At 38.8% G+C, this 17,171-nt stretch overlaps 1 protein-coding gene across 11 annotated transcripts in view; it reads left to right on the top strand.

The window, feature by feature from the left end:
* IGF1 (insulin like growth factor 1) overlaps positions 1–17,171 on the top strand; it is a 101,802-nt gene that overhangs the window by 32,679 nt on the left and 51,952 nt on the right. For all 11 annotated transcript variants that reach the window (XM_045587587.1, XM_045587589.1, XM_045587588.1 and 8 more), the window contains one exon: positions 2,491–2,647. In XM_045587587.1, coding sequence (XP_045443543.1) covers positions 2,506–2,647 — 142 coding nt within the window. In that variant the 5' untranslated portion in view covers positions 2,491–2,505. The remainder of the gene's footprint in view (positions 1–2,490; positions 2,648–17,171) is intronic.

Consider the following 17,171-nt stretch of genomic DNA (forward strand, 5'->3'; position numbering starts at 1 on the left):
TCATTGTAGCCCAGGCATCTGGAATCAATTAATATTCCATTGATTTAAGATAAAAAGAAAAGTCTTTTAAATTTTGGATTTGTGGGGGATTTTTTAGAGTGTTCTGAAATTTTTTTCTTCCTCTTTTTTTCTCTTCTTTTTCTGGTTCTTCCTTTTCTTTCTCTCTATCATATTTTTCCTCTCTCTCTCTCCATTTCTTTTGTGTTTGGAAGGAATTGATGAACATGTAAGGCCACTTGTTTCAAACTTTTAACTCCTAAATAGGTTAATTGTTTCCTGTTTTGGGGCACATAATGTGATAAATTCTTTGGTTCTTTGTGGGTGTACTGAACTGTTTGGTGAGCTAAAGGAGCATGCATTAAAGGTTCTGTCTTATCCTAGAACTGTACATGCTGACATTTATCTGACAATATAATTAAGCAAAAGAAAAAAAGCTGTAGAAAAATATTAAATTCTTAAATGCTAGAGATTTATATGTATTGCTGGGCTTAAATGTGTTATACCAGAAATAACTATTTAAAATATAGTTTTGAATTCTAACTGATGTTATCAATTCACTAAGGCTGTATGTTGATTACCTTTCCCCCCTGGATTGCATGACAACTGAAGAACTCAAAGGCATCTATATTTGCTACTGCTTGGCTTTGAGCATTATTGTGGAGAAATAAGATTGATAGCATAAGGATACATCTTAGAACTGACCCATGGTCAGAGTGTGGGTATATTCTGTAAGATCAATTACAAATAACTCTTTTGAAAGGGCACTGAAGTGCAGTTGGGTTGGTTTTGTTGAGGTTTCCACTGGAAATATTGAAGGGGAAGAGCCCCACCAATTATTTTATAACTAAGGAAAATGAGGATTGGTTGATGATTGATTCTAGCCGTCTCAGTGGTTTGGGCTTTGTGGGGTTGAGGGGTTTCCATAAGACTCCAATAGAGTCCTATGGAGAAAATGGAAGAAATGTTCAATTGTGTTGTGCTTTTACCTCCTCTTCTATTTATGATGGTTTGCAAATAGAAGGTGTTTTTTTGTATTCAACTGTTTAACCAGAGTCCAGGGTTTAAGCCTCCTCTCCCCCAATTTCTGAGCTGAAGGTTTGGCTACCAACATGGAAATCTTAATTGAAAGGATGGGGCACACTTTGCCACTGATATAGAAGCATTAAGTGGAGAGTGCATGGAGAGCAAGGAGTGGGGCAGAGAATCAATGACTTGAGTCTGTTTCTCCAAAAGTTATGGGGTTAAATGGACCTTCCCCTACCAGGAAGTTCCAAAGAGGCTCCTATTATCCTGATAATATCCAGGCTATCTCTGTGACCTTTAACGGGGTCATTCACTTAACCTCTTCTGATGACTCTTCCAATGCTGTTGGAAGTAGAATGCATCTAGGAACAGGGAAGCTGCTCGAGCAGGGAGCCTTCCTGGAAGAAACCACAGCTCTGTGCCACCAGTAGCAATGAGGAAACATTTAGTGATCACCTTAGCCTTGTTTCTTCTACTGAGAGTGAGGATGGAGCTGCGAGCCACAGGAATTACACCTCTGGCAGGGCTGCCATCTGGCTGGCTGTCATTGTGAAGTGAAGCCAACCAGGGGTTCTTCAATATATTTTGCTATAAAATGGATCCAGTGTCACCTAAGTCCCTCCAAGAGGTAAAGTCAGAATTCTTGGGTCTTAAAAAAAAAGGTTTTTGTAGGTTTTGAGCCTAGTGCCCTGTTCATGAACGGCATTCTCTACACACATGTTGATGTGATATTGAGCTTGACACAAAGGGATTTAGAATGCAGAAAGACTAGGGTCTACTTAGCAAGAGTCAATTTCATTACTAAATTCTCACATTTTTTCTTGTTTCTGTTTTTTTTATATTTCCACTGTGGTTGTGTTAACTTCTGTAGTTTATCCCCTAGGTAAGAAATAAGAAATCTCCCAGGTAAGAAATCTCTCTCTCTCTCTTTTCCTCTCTCCCTCCCTCCCTCAATCTTAAGTGACAAAAAAAAAAATCTCTATAATGCTATAGAGTATTTTTAAAAGTCCTTTTTTAGCCACAGTAAGTTCTTTTTAATCAGTAGCTACAGAAGGATGTTCTGGTTAATTTAATATTTTGGTCAATAATGAATGCATATGCCATCTATGGATGGCCTGCCTTTAGAGGATGTAAATTAATAAAAGATATTTGGCACCAAATCTGGACTGAGCACAATTTAACTTTTGATAATTCAAAAGGTTGAGGAACCCATAAAGAAGGGGTCCAGGGAGGACTTCTCCAAAGTTTCCTAGTAGCAAGGGGATTACACACAGGTCATTTGGTGTCCAGATGTGCTCACCCCAGGCCACCCTGTGGTCTGTTGTGTTGTGCACGCTTCTGTGCAGAGTGGTTCTGATTCATGACAGTAATGGAATGTAGGGGGGGTAGTCAGGGCACCAGTGTCCCCCCCAGTCCTCTTGCAAAAATCCAGGAGGAAACATGACCCTCCTTCTGTTTCCTCGGCAGGTAAAGGTGCCCATCATGTCATCCTCCCATCTCTTCTACCTGGCCCTGTGCTTGCTCACCTTCACCAGCTCTGCCACAGCTGCACCGGAGACACTCTGCGGGGCTGAGCTGGTGGACGCTCTTCAGTTCGTGTGTGGAGACAGGGGCTTTTATTTCAGTAAGTAGCCCTCCCTCTCTCAGCTCTGTGGATTTACAACCGCAGAGTGTGTGTGAATAACATAATGACTGCCGGTGGCTGGCAGCCACCCTCTCAGCCTGCGATTCCTCACCTTAAAGTAAGCCTAGTGTTTCAGTGGGGCCGTGGCAGGTTTTGTAGATTTCAGATGGAATTTTCCTCCTTAGCAGTTTGCCTTTTAACCATTTCCTGATGGGCACTCGGGCAACTATTATGCTCTTCCTCACCATTCCCACTCCCTTCAGTGAAGGGAGGGGACAGAATGACCCTCAGGGATTGAGGTTTTTGTTCTCCACACCCTTGTGTGCACATGGAAACATATAGAAACATGTGAACCTGTTTGAAGTGCCAAGTAATTTGGAGTAAAATAATAAGGTGGACTTGGGGGGAAAATTAAGAGAGCACATCCCATATGTCTCCATGCTATATGAAATCGCCAGGAACAGAGAGAAGCTGAACTTCCCTCAAAGGCACGTTTGCAAACGCACAGGCTCTCTTAAATGCGAACAGAAATGCCAGGTTCATTTGCCCTCTACACAAATTGATCTTGAGCTTTTATTTACTGCCTTCCTTTGGCGCAGCCTTTTTCTGAGGCTCTCCAGTGAGATCACCATCTGGAAAGGGGTTCCTGACAAGTGTGGGGTTACTTATTCCACACGGAGGTCTCAGGTGATTAAAAAGTCGACAGTCAATAAAAAGTAGATGGCCAAGTCAATGGTTGCAAACAATAAGCATAAACAAAAGTTGGTGCTGCCTGAGGAAACTCATCACTTAGAGAATCAGTGCCAGAAGATTGTACATTACAGAACAGTGAAATCTGATGCCAGATGTTCATTCTGTACAATTTTTTTTGGAATTTCGGAGCGTTCCAGAAAACTGATGCTCAGGTCCTCAGTGAGCATGAATCATTCTTAGAGCTTCATATCACTCAAGTGTAGACAGCTTACCTCAGTCACACACTAAGTTTTGAATAGCACCCGGGTTGACTCACACATTTCAAGTCTTTCTCATCTTCTTCCCAGGGAAGCTGGTGGGTGTGGGGAAGGTGTATAGGAGGAGCACTGGGATAGGAGTCCGTGTACAGGGTTCTGGGGTGGGTGGAGGGATGGAAAGGAAGAGGCTAAAAGGAGGACTGATTATCTGTACACATTGTGGATTTGGCAAGAAATAGAATTTAAACAACTAATGACAGAGAACAAGATGTGCTTTCTACTATTTGAAAGGGCAAAATCCCACTCTGTTTCCAGCCAATGATTTAATTGAGCTAATTTATCTATTTTTCTGACAATAAAGTGATTTTTGTCTAGCTCCTGATTGTAGTGCAGATGAATGAGTTCACCAGGTGGGTTCTTATCAAGTAGCAGGCTTGTTTTACAAAAGGCAAATGTGTCGCATCAACTTCCCTCAGCAATGGGTTGTCATTAATCTTTACTGTGCTGCTACTGGTCTACATGAAAAACGATTAAGTAGTCCTCACTTACTATGCCCAAGAGGATTTCTCTCGCCTTGATAATCCATTTGTGTAGTTTCCTTTGATCCAGTTCACCAGGTGATTACCAAGTCCACAAGTGCCTTCTGTTATGTACCAGGTTGAAGTGTCCTGTCAACGTGATATGCTCCAGGATTTCCATGCATAGTACATGGAAACTGGATCCTCCAGTGATGATGATGACGGTAAAAGTGAGAATGGAAAGAATGATTTCATTCCAAGTAACCCCATGGTACATATATATGTTCACATTGACACTTAAGAGTATTGAACAACTATGATTGTAACCAATTTCAATGCACTGAAAGGATTCTTTTATTACTACTATAATAATCAAGTTTAAGCAAATGCTTTGAAATTGAAAGGGGCACATTTATCTATGGCAACTCTTGATGTTTAAGAGTATGACTTTGAAAGGGAAGGTGTTTTATAAATTGTGTATTATTATGGTCAGTATTGTCATTGAGAGTCTATGTTACATAAGTTCTGTTTTATACAATTCTGTGGCTTATGTAAATCCTTTACCTGATGTAGACCCTCATGCACAAAAGTATTCTTATTAAATTTCTACTCAACTGAATAATCCTGTTTACCCAAGAGAAGTTAGCCCATTTAAATCCTTTAACTCAAAATATTGATGGGACATCTGCTCTGTGTAAGACCCTATTCCAGTCATCAATGAGACCTAGAAACAAATGAGAGAGAGTGACTTTGCCTTAAAAAAATTTACAGTCTAGTATCTAGTTGGGAGGTTTAAAAAATGCACATAAGTATTATCAAGTGTCATAAGAGAAAAACAACCATGAGAGATTAGATTATAGTCATTTATACTTTTCCTGAATATTTTGTCCCATTTTTGAAATCATCTAACCAGGATATACCCTCTCAATGGGCTTCTTGATGTGAAATGCTATATCTATTTACCATTAAATCCCAGTACCTCAGTCAATGCTTGGCTACTATAGTAGTGGTTCATATTTGTTGCATTGACAGGATTGAACTGAATTGAATCTAGTTGAATAAAATGGAATTACTTGTTTGAGATCTTAGTCTTCAACACCAATTAGGTGTATCAAGTACTTTGGACATTTCCCACCAGCTCATATTTATGCAGCTATTTGATAAAACTGTGTTACTTTTTTTTAAGTGAATGTAATATATACTAACAAACATATGGCTGCATTCTAGTTATCCTTCAAGCTACAATGATGGTCTATTTTGTGTCTGAGCCAATTATTCTTACAGGTATTAACTGTTGTCAACAAATTTTATTTAGTTTCCTGTTTGTCCCCTGAGATTTACTGTGTCTGGAAAAGTTAGCTCTAAGCATTTACAATCTTTGAAATCTTTTTAGAACAAATTTGTCATTTCCACCTCCATCCCCTGTCAATTGACTCTTACTATATTTTTACTCTTATTTTCAAAGTTTTATTGTGGCTGTGTCTTATCTTGTACTTTAAGCTGCTTACAAACCCATTTTGAAAGTATGGATTTTTTATTTTTTAGTAGTGGAAGGCAGTTTTTTTTATCTTAGTATGAAATTCAAACACCTGAAAATTCAAACTGCCTCCATATCTATCTTTTTGTTGGGCCAGAATGCTTAACGAGAAAAGAATTTTTTTCAACCTTATTAGAAACACAATTGAATACAATTTTCTGTCATACTAATTTTGTATAGATTGACCCAGTGTTGTGAATGAGCTCATATTTCTCTACAAGCCCCAGTCCCACTAGAGCAATGTGATAAACAACTGTCTAGATTATCTTTTTTTGTAAGCAACTTCCCAGCTAAATGAAACACTTCCTCTATAATTAATGCAGCTTCCCCAGACATTTTCTGAAATGAATATTCCAATGAAGAGCTAATTGCTGATTCTTCCCTATGCATCACAGTAAGAGAGTGTATCCGCCAGTCTTGTGTGCTCATAATCCTATGAGAAAAATGGTGGCTTCATAGAGGTGGCACGTTGAAAAACAACTAGTTGTTATCTTACCAGATGGATGGAGCTTTCACAGAGGGTGGTTTGTTATAACCTCGTTTTGTGTGGAACTGCAAGAGGAAAAGAGCTTCCAGTGAAATAGGAAACATTAAGTTTACTATAGATATAAGTTTTTGGGAGCCATTAACCATTTTAACATGTGCTTCAAGGGCTTGTGGAATTTCTCTCCTTGGAGAGACTTAGAAAAATATTGATGGACAACCAACCATCTTGGATGGTTTCAATTAAGAGCAGCTAAAAGAAAGTGAGTTTCTGGGGTCCTTTTTAGTTTTAAGAGTCTATAAACAACCCCTTAAATAAATCGTATATGCTTTACCTCAGCAGTCTGGGGAAAAAAAAAGAGAAGTAAATCAATTAGAAAAGTAAGTTGGTTACCCTTTCAAATCTTTCAGATTTATAGCTTTTATAAAATGTACTTCCAATGCATAGTTATTAAGAACAGATCTGAATAAACAAATGGCATTCTTTGTGTGTTGAAACATACTGTTTGTATAGAATTCAAGTCAAACTTTGCCATGAATTTCATTGTTATTGATTGAAAGAACCTTCCTCCATCTAGGTTATTATGATTAACTCAAGCTTCTTTCATTTGAAATGTGCTCAGAAAACTGCTCCCAGACCTGCCCCTCATAAGCTGTAAGACTTTGGCAAACACTTAAACTTCTTGGGCTGAAATGTCCTTGCCTATAAAACAAGGAGATTTTGTTAAAGTGAATGACCTCTTCTAACTTTAACAAACTCATAGTCTAGGTTGTAATTAAGAAAGATTTGGCACTACTCAAGAAAGGTGGACCTTGGGTTTCAGTAGTGACCAGAGAATCTTTCATCTCCTTTATATTCTTTAGATTCTGTTTGTTCCCTAAAATAGAAGATGATACCCACTTAAAGAAAGAGGGACCACTTCCTTTGTTTTGTTTTGTTTAAGTTGGTTTTCAACCTCTCAGAGAATATACACAGATCATCTGGTCAAAGGAACACATACCTCATGAAAGTAGATTGCCACTTTCTTTTGCTAGGAAGGACCAACAGACAGGTCTCATGTACATGTTCTCAGTCTCTTGGACATGATGGGGTCAAGTGAGGTCAGATTTTAGCTGCCCTTTATTAAATTAGAGGGGGGAAATAAGAATCTGGAGCTTTCTAAACCTTGACCAAAAGTTTTTCCCCAGCCTATTGATGCTGCCTTTCCAATTAAAGAAGAGATGGTAAATTTGGGTCATTCAAAGATATAGTCACCCAATTTACTTAGCATTGCTTGAGTGGGTCTGAGTTTATGCTGTGCCTTGGCATTTTTGGGCTTGGTACCTCTCAGACCACCAGCCATGCATTTGTATGACAGCTGGTCAAAGTTAGGAGGACAGTCATTGGCTATGGAAAAACTCTTTTCTTTGAAACTGACTGGCATATGTAGGGTTTGATCTTAATTCCCTGGCCTTGTCATTAGTGCCACTAAGCTAATAAGCCACAGATATTCTAAAAGAAAGACAATGTTTTTATATTGACCCTAAGTAGTTGCTACTACTCTTTAAATATATCTAGCGACATATTTAAGGACCAAAGAACCACTATGAAAGTGATGGTTTCTATGCAAAATTAGAAAATAATTTCCATTTTTATTCAATGCTTTCAAGACCATTTCATCCCTGATGGAAAATTATAAGAAGCAAAAGAGTTAAGGGTCCAACACCAGGTATATGGTCTCTTTTTCCAAGAATCCAGGGTTTGAACACCACCTCTGTAGCTTACTTGGGAATGACCCTGAACAAATTACTTAACCTCTTTGTTCCTCAATTTCCTCATCTATGAAATGGGACCTGCCTCATAGAACTGGTGTAAGGTTTTAAAAATTAATACATTAGAATATATTAACTTGGAATGTTTCCTGGCACATGGTAAACACCATACACATGATACTTATTTATTCTGTTCTAGGATTAGTTGCAGAGTCTGTTGCAAAGGCTGGGGTATCTAAACAGCCAATTTATTATTTTCCGGCGTATAAGACGAGGCTTTTTACTAGAACACAGTGTAGATTCGGGTAAAGAACATGTACACTGTGTTCTAGTAAAAAGCCTGCTCAGATTGGCCAGAGTCAGAGAGGTGGTATAAGACAACCCCCTAATTTTACCCCCTAAAACATAGGTTTAGGCCTATATTCGCTGTATAAGACTACCCCCCACTTCCGAGGCAACACCAGTTCTTTTTTTAATAGACTGCCTCTCTGTGTTCTAGTAAAAAGCCTGCTCAGATTGGCCAGAGTCAGAGAGGCAGTCTATTGAAAAAAGAACTGGTGTTGCCTCGGAAGTGGGGGGTAGTCTTATACAGCGAATATAGGCCTAAACCTATGTTTTAGGGGGTAAAATTAGGGGGTTGTCTTATACACAGGAAAATACGGTATGCACTTATTTTCTTTCCATAGGCACAGCTTCTAAAATCTGTTATTAGCAGAAACAGTTATATAGTAAGGTCACTAACAGAGAGTGTCTTACGCTTGACTACTATAGTTACTTTTTCAAAATTCTGTAATATCTCTCATCTTATCTATACCTCAGTCTTGGAAGGCAAGAATTGTTGCTTCATTGGATAAATGAGAAGTACAGACACTGAGATTTTATCATTTACCTCACTGGAATCAAAGCTAAGGTCTCTTGTCTCCAAAAGTCATGTTCATCTGGCCATTCACATTGTATAGAGGCCCAAAGTGTTGTAGCAAAGGGAGATGCTTCCAAAAGCCCATTCCTCTTTTGACAAATAAGGAACAGGAACCTCTGGGTGACTAGTTGACTTGGAACACTTTTTTGAAAGGAGGCATGAGGGATATACCCATGTAATTTCACCTTCTAGACAATTTTAGGATTTGACAGAATTTTCTCAAGGTGCATGAAAAAAGTCTTCTTTGATGAAAGGCTGCCATTGTTCAAGAACCTTCCCAGACTGGATTCTTGGACTCCATTCAGACAGAACACTATACTTCACGTATAGGTACCAGATTATGCAATATGATCTGGGGGAGTCCCTCCTCAGGCCAATTTCAAGTTTTCCTCTTCCTCTGCCAGCAACCTCAACTTTTCATTTCCTGCAATTATTAATTCTTTTGATTCTTCTCAAAGACCTATTGGAGAAGAGCTGATTATTTGGACTGAGGACCTTTCTCAGGGTGCCATGAGAGAGGGGGTATGGGAGAGTTGGTCTTGATAGTGTTCCTGGCAGAAAGAGACTTCCCCAATTTAACTATGACATGAGTAGCGGGAGCAGCCAAGTTGGATACAGGTATCACCCAACCAGTTGTTTGGGGACCATGATATTGGGATGTCTCATATCTTCAGTGGCTGGTAGGTTAGACATTTTGAATCCAAAGGAGAGTTTGGGTGTTCTTAAAATCCTCTGTGTCTTTGTAGACCTTGTCCAGACATCATACACCATTCCAGCATTCCTCGAGGCCTCAGAGGAGAGCCGACTTCCTCCCGCTACCAGCCTTTTTCTGATTTCACAGCTCATACAAAGAATCAGACACACTAAAAACAGGCACAAGATCTTCCAGGGAGATTTCTCATTGTTCTTGACAACAATAGATTTCAAAGCTTCTGTTCTTTTATGCAGCCAGGCATCTTTAACAACCGTGGTGGTAAAAAAAAAAAAAAATCGGTTTGCGCTGAGCTGCTGCCCTGGCCAAGTTCCATCTTACACCTCTGGGTGAGACATCAGCAGGCTCTGACATCATAAAGCATTACTTTCGGTTGCCTGGAAAGTTCAAATCCTCAGGCCTTATTAGCTGTTAGATGAAGGAGATGACAACCCAGCATTTTGTTTGTCTTAATCTATCTGCAAAATCATGTTTAAAACATAGCAAAAAGCTGTTATTTGACGTGCAGTTCCTTAACTGCAGTAAGCTGTATGCCTATTTAATGCATTGTTTAGTCTCACATTGGCTAAAGTCACTTAAAGAAGCACTTGGCAAGCTCTGGCTTTTCATTCTTGGCATAGCTGCCCCTCTTACTTTTTCACTGAACCCTGAATACCGAGAAATACCCTTCACTTACTTTGCATCTGGCATATTGCTTTATGTAATGGGCCAGAACTTTTGCACATGGCCCTATGCATCTGTCCTAGGGTAATTGATGGCTTTGCAATATTTGATCAGCAGCCGCATGGACACAAAGAGAAATTGTGCAACCAGAGGAAACCACACAGTCTTTTAAATTAAAATATTTTACATTAAACACTCAGCCATTCTGCAGGGATAAGAGTTTATGTGCTCCCCCCCAAAAAAAGTGCATGGTAAAGACCCTGGGAATACACCCAAGAACTTGATCATTGATTAAGTATATATCTCAATAATATCTCGCTCTTACAACTACCTCATTCTTCAAAGGAAGTAAACTGGAAAACTGCTACAAGCTTGAAAGCCCTTGAAAAATAATCTAGTCAAACACCAAGAATGAAACACAGAGAGAAATGACATATTCAGGGCACTGCTAACTAGTGGTAGAGGCAGAAGGAGATATTGGCATTTCTATTTTCTGATTCCAATGCAGTGTTCTGCCTTTAGTAGCAATGAACCCTGCCTATGTCAAAGTCATCTGATACAGTAAAATGATCAGAAGAGACCTCCACTCAAGTTCATCCAAATGAATATAAGTCTTGGTGGCTCTCTCATTCCAATAAACTCACCTAAGACTTCTGTTATCACTTTTGTTCTGTGCTATAGAAATTTGCACAACCTGAAGTGACTCCCTACCTGTTTCCTACACTGTGTTCAAAGCCCTCAGCTGTGCTTCCAGCCTTCCAAGTCCACTTCGGGTCATAACTTGGAGTGTTACTATATATTATAATTCTCTGGCTCTGATTATTCTCTCCAGTGTCAACTTGGGTAAAACTGCTTTGGAATGACTTAGCAAAGCTGTGCTCCTGGAAAATCTGAAACAATCTGACCAGTTGTTGGATCAGCTTTTTTTTTCTGGAGATTTCTCCGATGGCCCCAAGCCAAAAAAAAAAAAAAAAAAAAAAATTACACCTGATTTTTTATTTTTTATTTTTTTGCAGTCTTCAAAGCAAAAAAAAAAAAAAAAAAAAAAGAATCTCTTTGGACTTTCTTCTTTCATCCATGATCTTTGTGAGGCAGTAGAAAGGCTGTTGGAGGGGTCTTTTGAAACTTTGCAAATTTGTTAGTCACAGAGTCCGATCTGTGAGTATTGCTGGGAAGATGGTACCACCTCTGTGCCATTTACCCTGATGAAATGGGTCTTTCATCAGAGGGAAGTGATTAAGAAAGTCTGCCCTGAGCCAATTCACATGCAGCCAATTCCTGATTATCTTTGAAACTGGGGAAAGGAGCACCGAGAGTTAGAACTCTGGATTTAAAAGATTTGGGGACACTATTGATTTCAGCCCCCTCACTTCTTCCTCCCTGTCCCCAGCCTCAGCCTCTTTGTGAGACCAAATAGCAGGCTTTTAAATCCTACTTCATTTTCCAACTCCTCCATTCACCTCCCCCAGCAGTGTTGTGAGCAACAGAATTTCTCAACCTCAATATTATTGACATTTGAAGGCAGATCATTTCTGTTGGGGGAGGGAGTTGTCCTGTGCTTTTTGGAAATTTAGCACCATACTTGGCTTCTACCCTCTAGATGCCAGTTGTCCTCTCCTCCCAGTCAAGACAATAAAAAAAAAAAAATGCCTTCAGGCTTCAGACATTGCCACATGTCCCTGGGTCCACTGAGAACTACTGGACTAGAGAAGTCTCTGGAAATGAAGTAACTAGGGATATGAAAAGCCATGAGTGACTCAACAACAGAAAGGAATGATCCATCTCTGGTTCATTAGGAGACTGTGGGCCATTGCCCAGAGTAAGCAATGATAAGAGTGTAGTTTTGAAAGCTCTCCTCTGAAAAAAACAAAAAGCTCTTCCTATAGGCTAAGTAAAAGGTGCTTGACGGCCCTCCCTTTCGCCTTACAGCCATGAAACTCATTTAAGTTGGTAACAGGAGTAAAGGGAGACAGAAAGGGTACAGAGCAGAGCTATGTGCTTAGAAGTTTGTGACCATCTGGAACAAATTAAAGAGAAGCTAGTTATCTTTGTGACCTAAGTGTTTGTGGCCATTCTCTTCTTGGTCATAAAATCAACTCTCATTTCCTCATAAGTGAAGAAGCCTGGTTGAGAGACAGTGGCCACAATTTTTCTCTTCTCTTCTTGTGTTTTTCCTATCTCCGTATTGCCACAGTCATTTTATTGCCCATAAGCAGTCCCATCAGAAAGCAGAAAGAGAAGATCAAAATATTAACTTGGAAATCATAAGTTCCATGTTGGGCCTCACCCAGCTCCCATACTTAACAGCTTTATGACCTTGGGGAGGTCACTTAATATCCTTGGACCTTATATACCTCAATACTAAAATAGGTGTAAAAATATTGCACCTTGGACTGAACTATAGAAGGGTTTGGGAAATTAAAAGGACCATCCATATGTGTCCCTACTGATGGACTGAATCAAATATTTTGCCATGTTCCTCTAATCACCATCCATAAATTAATTTGGTGGTCTGGCTTCAACCATTAATAACATTGACCCATTAGCTCAATGGCTCTGCAATTATTGCAATCTAGAAAAGTTAATTTGGCAGTGTATCTTCTCAATTTTATTAATGAAAAAGAAAAGCATGTTGGTATTCTCCTATTCATGTATCACTTTGCATTTAGATGACCCAAGCGTTAATTAGTGGATCTTCAGAATGCTCACTCAGTATCACTGCTTATGTCCTCTTTGAAGGAGAAAAAGAGATGGGGCCTATCAGTTTTCCACACTGAGTGGGCTTGCTTAAGAAGTTTGTCTCCATGAGGTGGTTAGCTAGTCACTGAAGCATCATACACGTAGGCAAAAGATTTCTATTCTCCCATGTAAGCGCTCCGTGATTTCTGCTTAACCACAGAAAGCAGTGTTCAGCAGGAAAATGTACTCACTAATCAGAAAAGTATCTTTGCACTCTCAGGTTGCCCATCTAAACTGCTTCCTTATCACAGCCTGACTTAGATAAATTGAATTTTTTTGTTTAAGCATGGTTTTGATAAAATCAACATTGTGAGTTTTATCAGCACATGAACCAATGACTTTATCCCTGAAGCTTCACATCTAATGGTTTCCAAAGACACACATCTGGCATAACTAAGACACTTCTGAGCCACACAATCAAATACCAGTTACCACTGGTGGGAATTCTCATCCTTTCATTTTGAGCTCTTTCAGAAAAAGAAAGTAAGTTTTAAAAATTGTTTCTGACCTCCCTCGCATCCAGTGGTGGGCACTTAATAAAATTTCTTGACTTGATGTTGGAAAAGTTATTCCAAAAACTATTTTCATCTACCAGTCTCCAGAATATACCCCATGACTTTCCATTTGCTGCTGCCACCACTGTGGATCTGAGACTGAAGGTATAGATTTTAAGTCTATTTGATTTGAGTGTCAGCTCTTGAAACTCCTTCATGGTTGCCCCAGTGAAACTTCTAGATCAACAATAAGCTAATTCTAGTCAACAGGGAGTTTTCAAGGGCTACCATAGGAGGCCTCACAAATAGGTTCCACCAATGAAAATGGTTATGAAATCAGAGCCTCCACTCAATTCCTTCATCTGAGGCATTCATATGAAAAGAAATAGGGGTAGTGAATGGAAGATACTCAACAAATGGTACTACATTGCAGGCAAATAAGTCCCAAGGAAGGTATAACAGGTAGAGCACCTGCCCTCAGAGAACACTATGAAAATTGCTCTATTTGCCAAAGCATAATTGAAGAATTGGAGAGCTAGAAAGAACCATATAGAGTAATCTGGTCCAGTGTTCTCACTTCCCAGATGAAGGAAGCAACGTCCAGAAAAAAACATGATGTGCAATGAAGTCACAAAACATGCTGCTGGGAAAGCCAGGGCCACAATTCAGTCACCTCATTCTCAGTGAGATAGAATGCACAGTGGGTCACTTTCAACTGAACCTTGAAACTTACATGAAGGTAGTACTAGCAACCACAGAGTGACTGCTATATCACAGTCTCTGGTGTAATCCATCAGGGTAGTTTTTGAAAGCTCAAGCCCGTAACCATTTCTAAAAACTTTTTTTTTTTCCAATTTCTACCAATGGAATAACATCATCAAGTTCAAATCTGAGCAACCTGACTATAGGGCTATGGATTTTCATAGACCTTAGTAGTTTGATGGATTGGAAGTTTTATAAAAAAAAGTAATGAGCTAATATTTTTAGAGGTAATTTTAATTTGAAGTTATGTTAGCTTGGTTGACACGTTTATGCATTTTGTATTGCATATTAAGTCAGATGCTGCACAAAACAAAAGAAACTGTTGAAACATTACTTCTGTCTCCACATATTCCTGACTTGCTAATCTTCCATGAAGGTCTTCCATGAAGAAGCTTAAATTTTCCTACGTATTTTGAGTTTTATGTTTCTTTCCATTAAAGTTTCCAGCCGTTCATAGACATATTTAGCTTGGCAGAAGGTAGTGGTGACTCATAGAAAGAAGACATTTGAAAGCAAAGCTACTGAAAATAGATATAATTTCTTTTGGGGGGTAATTTGGGAGCAAGAGATTGATAATTTGTCTAATTTTCCCTGGTTTCATCAGCTGCCATACTGCCAAATATTTGTTCCATATGGATGCCTTGTTATTTCTAAAACATATAACACATTTCAGCTGCAATTACATATAATATAGTCAAAGGGTGAGACTAGTATTGGCTCATTTTCTCATTGTTTTTGGCTGGACACCCTTAATCAATGGGTATGAGTGAAAATACAGGATCATATTGAAGCCATTTTCAGCATGTTCCTTTCTGTAGATCCAGTTTTTTCACTGTGAGTTTGTCAAGCACAGCAAATGTTCCCCATTACAGGGAAGGTTATGTTTTTGGCAGAGTCTTGACTGCCAGTTAATTGCATTCATCTTATAACTCCATTCTCAGTTTGATGTAATGATGTTTTTTGCTCTCCATAGATATTTGAGGAGCCCTGGTCTAGGGAATCTCGGGAAATAACAGGTACCTGTTGATTGGTGACTTCACCCATTAAGAGAGAGAACACAAAATAGTCAGGGTTGAATTTTCATTGAAGACTTGGAAAATGTTGTTGGGGTCAAATGTGCTTGTGGTCATTAACAATATGTAAGCTGACTCAACTACATCAAGTCCCAATTCTCTCAAGTTGGTGGAGCCTGTCATCAGAAGAAATATAGAATTGCTCCAAGGATATCCCCATGGCCTGACCTTCTGTGAACTGAAAATCTGAACTCCTAATTGCTATGGCTGCAATTTCCAAACCCATCTCTGGGGCCAGAAACTATGATCCAGTCTTAAGATCTTGCCAGTTTTTTTTTTTTTTTTTCAATCGTTACGTTTTTATTTTTTTAAGAATAGCCTAGCAGGAGTTCTTAAAATTATTTTTTCTAATTGTACCAAGAGGACAAATGTGTGTTTTACTCATGTCAAATTGCTTCCTTTTCATGCCCAGCCAGGTTCTAATATTATTTCTTATGACTCTGAGTTGGTATAGTTTCATTAGGGTTGCTATTGGGATTTAAAAGAAATGGTTTTAAGCTAAGTCAAGGAGATTTCTGTCACCGAGTGGAAGTGGAAGGTTAAATTTGAAACTGTTTTTCAAAGAGACAGCTGACTCCTTAGGTGACAGCTTTCACTAGGCCTGTTCTGGAACTCAGCACGCTCCCCAGCCTGAGCCTGTTAATGAAGGTCAAGTTACCTTCAAGACAGGGCTTCAGAAAAACATTCTCCCACAGCAGGACAGGTAAGAGGGATAGAGGTCCAGTTGTAATTCTATTCTTAGAATGACTTAAAAAAAAAAAAAAAAAAAAAAAAAAAAAGGAAGGACTTTGAACTTGTGAATTAAGGAATCCTGAGTTTTCTCTGTGCTTTACTACTAAATAACTTGATAAATTTGGTGAGTGGTCCCATAGGTCTTAAAACCTGTGTCCATTGGAACAATTATATTCAGGTAAAATAAGACATTCCACTTCTTTTTATAATTTTCTAGGGGGAAATAAATACATCACAGGTATACTTTTTACTCTTTTCCACATATGTTTTCTTAAACTTAAATACCTGCCACTTCTTGATGGTATTCAGCTTTAGGATAAGGTGATATTGGACTTAGCTTGCAATTATATATTTAATTTGTTTGAATTTAATCTATAGCATTTTAATACAATAATATCCCTGACTCCTTAGCACTCTACCCATTGAAAGAATGTTAAGATAAAACCATTTTAGAACTAATGTTTATGTTTGTTGCATAGAAATCTCTAAAATCCTTTAAGAAATACAGATGGATATGTAGCTTATTGTATGTTCTTTTATTAGCATTCTTCTTTCATTACCTTTGCTTAGTGCTTTAGTACCATGTATGGAAGTAAAATTATAGCACTAACCAGTTTAATTATAGCATCACCAGCTAGGTACCTGCTCTGTGTTAAGCAATGCAAGGGAGGATGAAGACATGTCTTCACAGAGGTTTCATGACAGCAGGTGAGGACACATTAAACATCAATCATACAGCCCAAGCTTGAGTCAGACAGACATACTTACCCCTATATTATTCCAGTCCATGCCATTCACCGAGTGCCTCCAGTGAAAAAAATAAGTAAAGCATAACCTTATCTTCTTGGAGTTAATACTCCAGAACAGATGTCACAAAGTGAGGCCAGGCGTTACTCCCAGCCCACCTGAATCTAGACCACAAACATGTTTTGTTTGGTCCACTCAATATATTTTTTAAATCTTGGAATATAAAAAAAATCAAGAGATTTTAAATAGAAACAATATTAATAACTTCTCTTAAAAAATTGGGTGATCTAGCATTACTGGCCAGAATTCCTGAGTGGCAGGATTATGTGCTCCTCAAGCTCACCACAGTGCCTTCTAGGTTTGCTTTATTCATCTGTATACCCATCTGGTCTAAGCATAGATTAACTCATGCTAACCCTGTCCCAGATATACACGATCTTGCT

The sequence above is a fragment of the Pipistrellus kuhlii genome, unplaced genomic scaffold (assembly GCF_014108245.1).
Source record: "Pipistrellus kuhlii isolate mPipKuh1 unplaced genomic scaffold, mPipKuh1.p scaffold_m20_p_3, whole genome shotgun sequence".
NCBI classification, from domain to species: Eukaryota; Metazoa; Chordata; class Mammalia; order Chiroptera; family Vespertilionidae; genus Pipistrellus; species Pipistrellus kuhlii.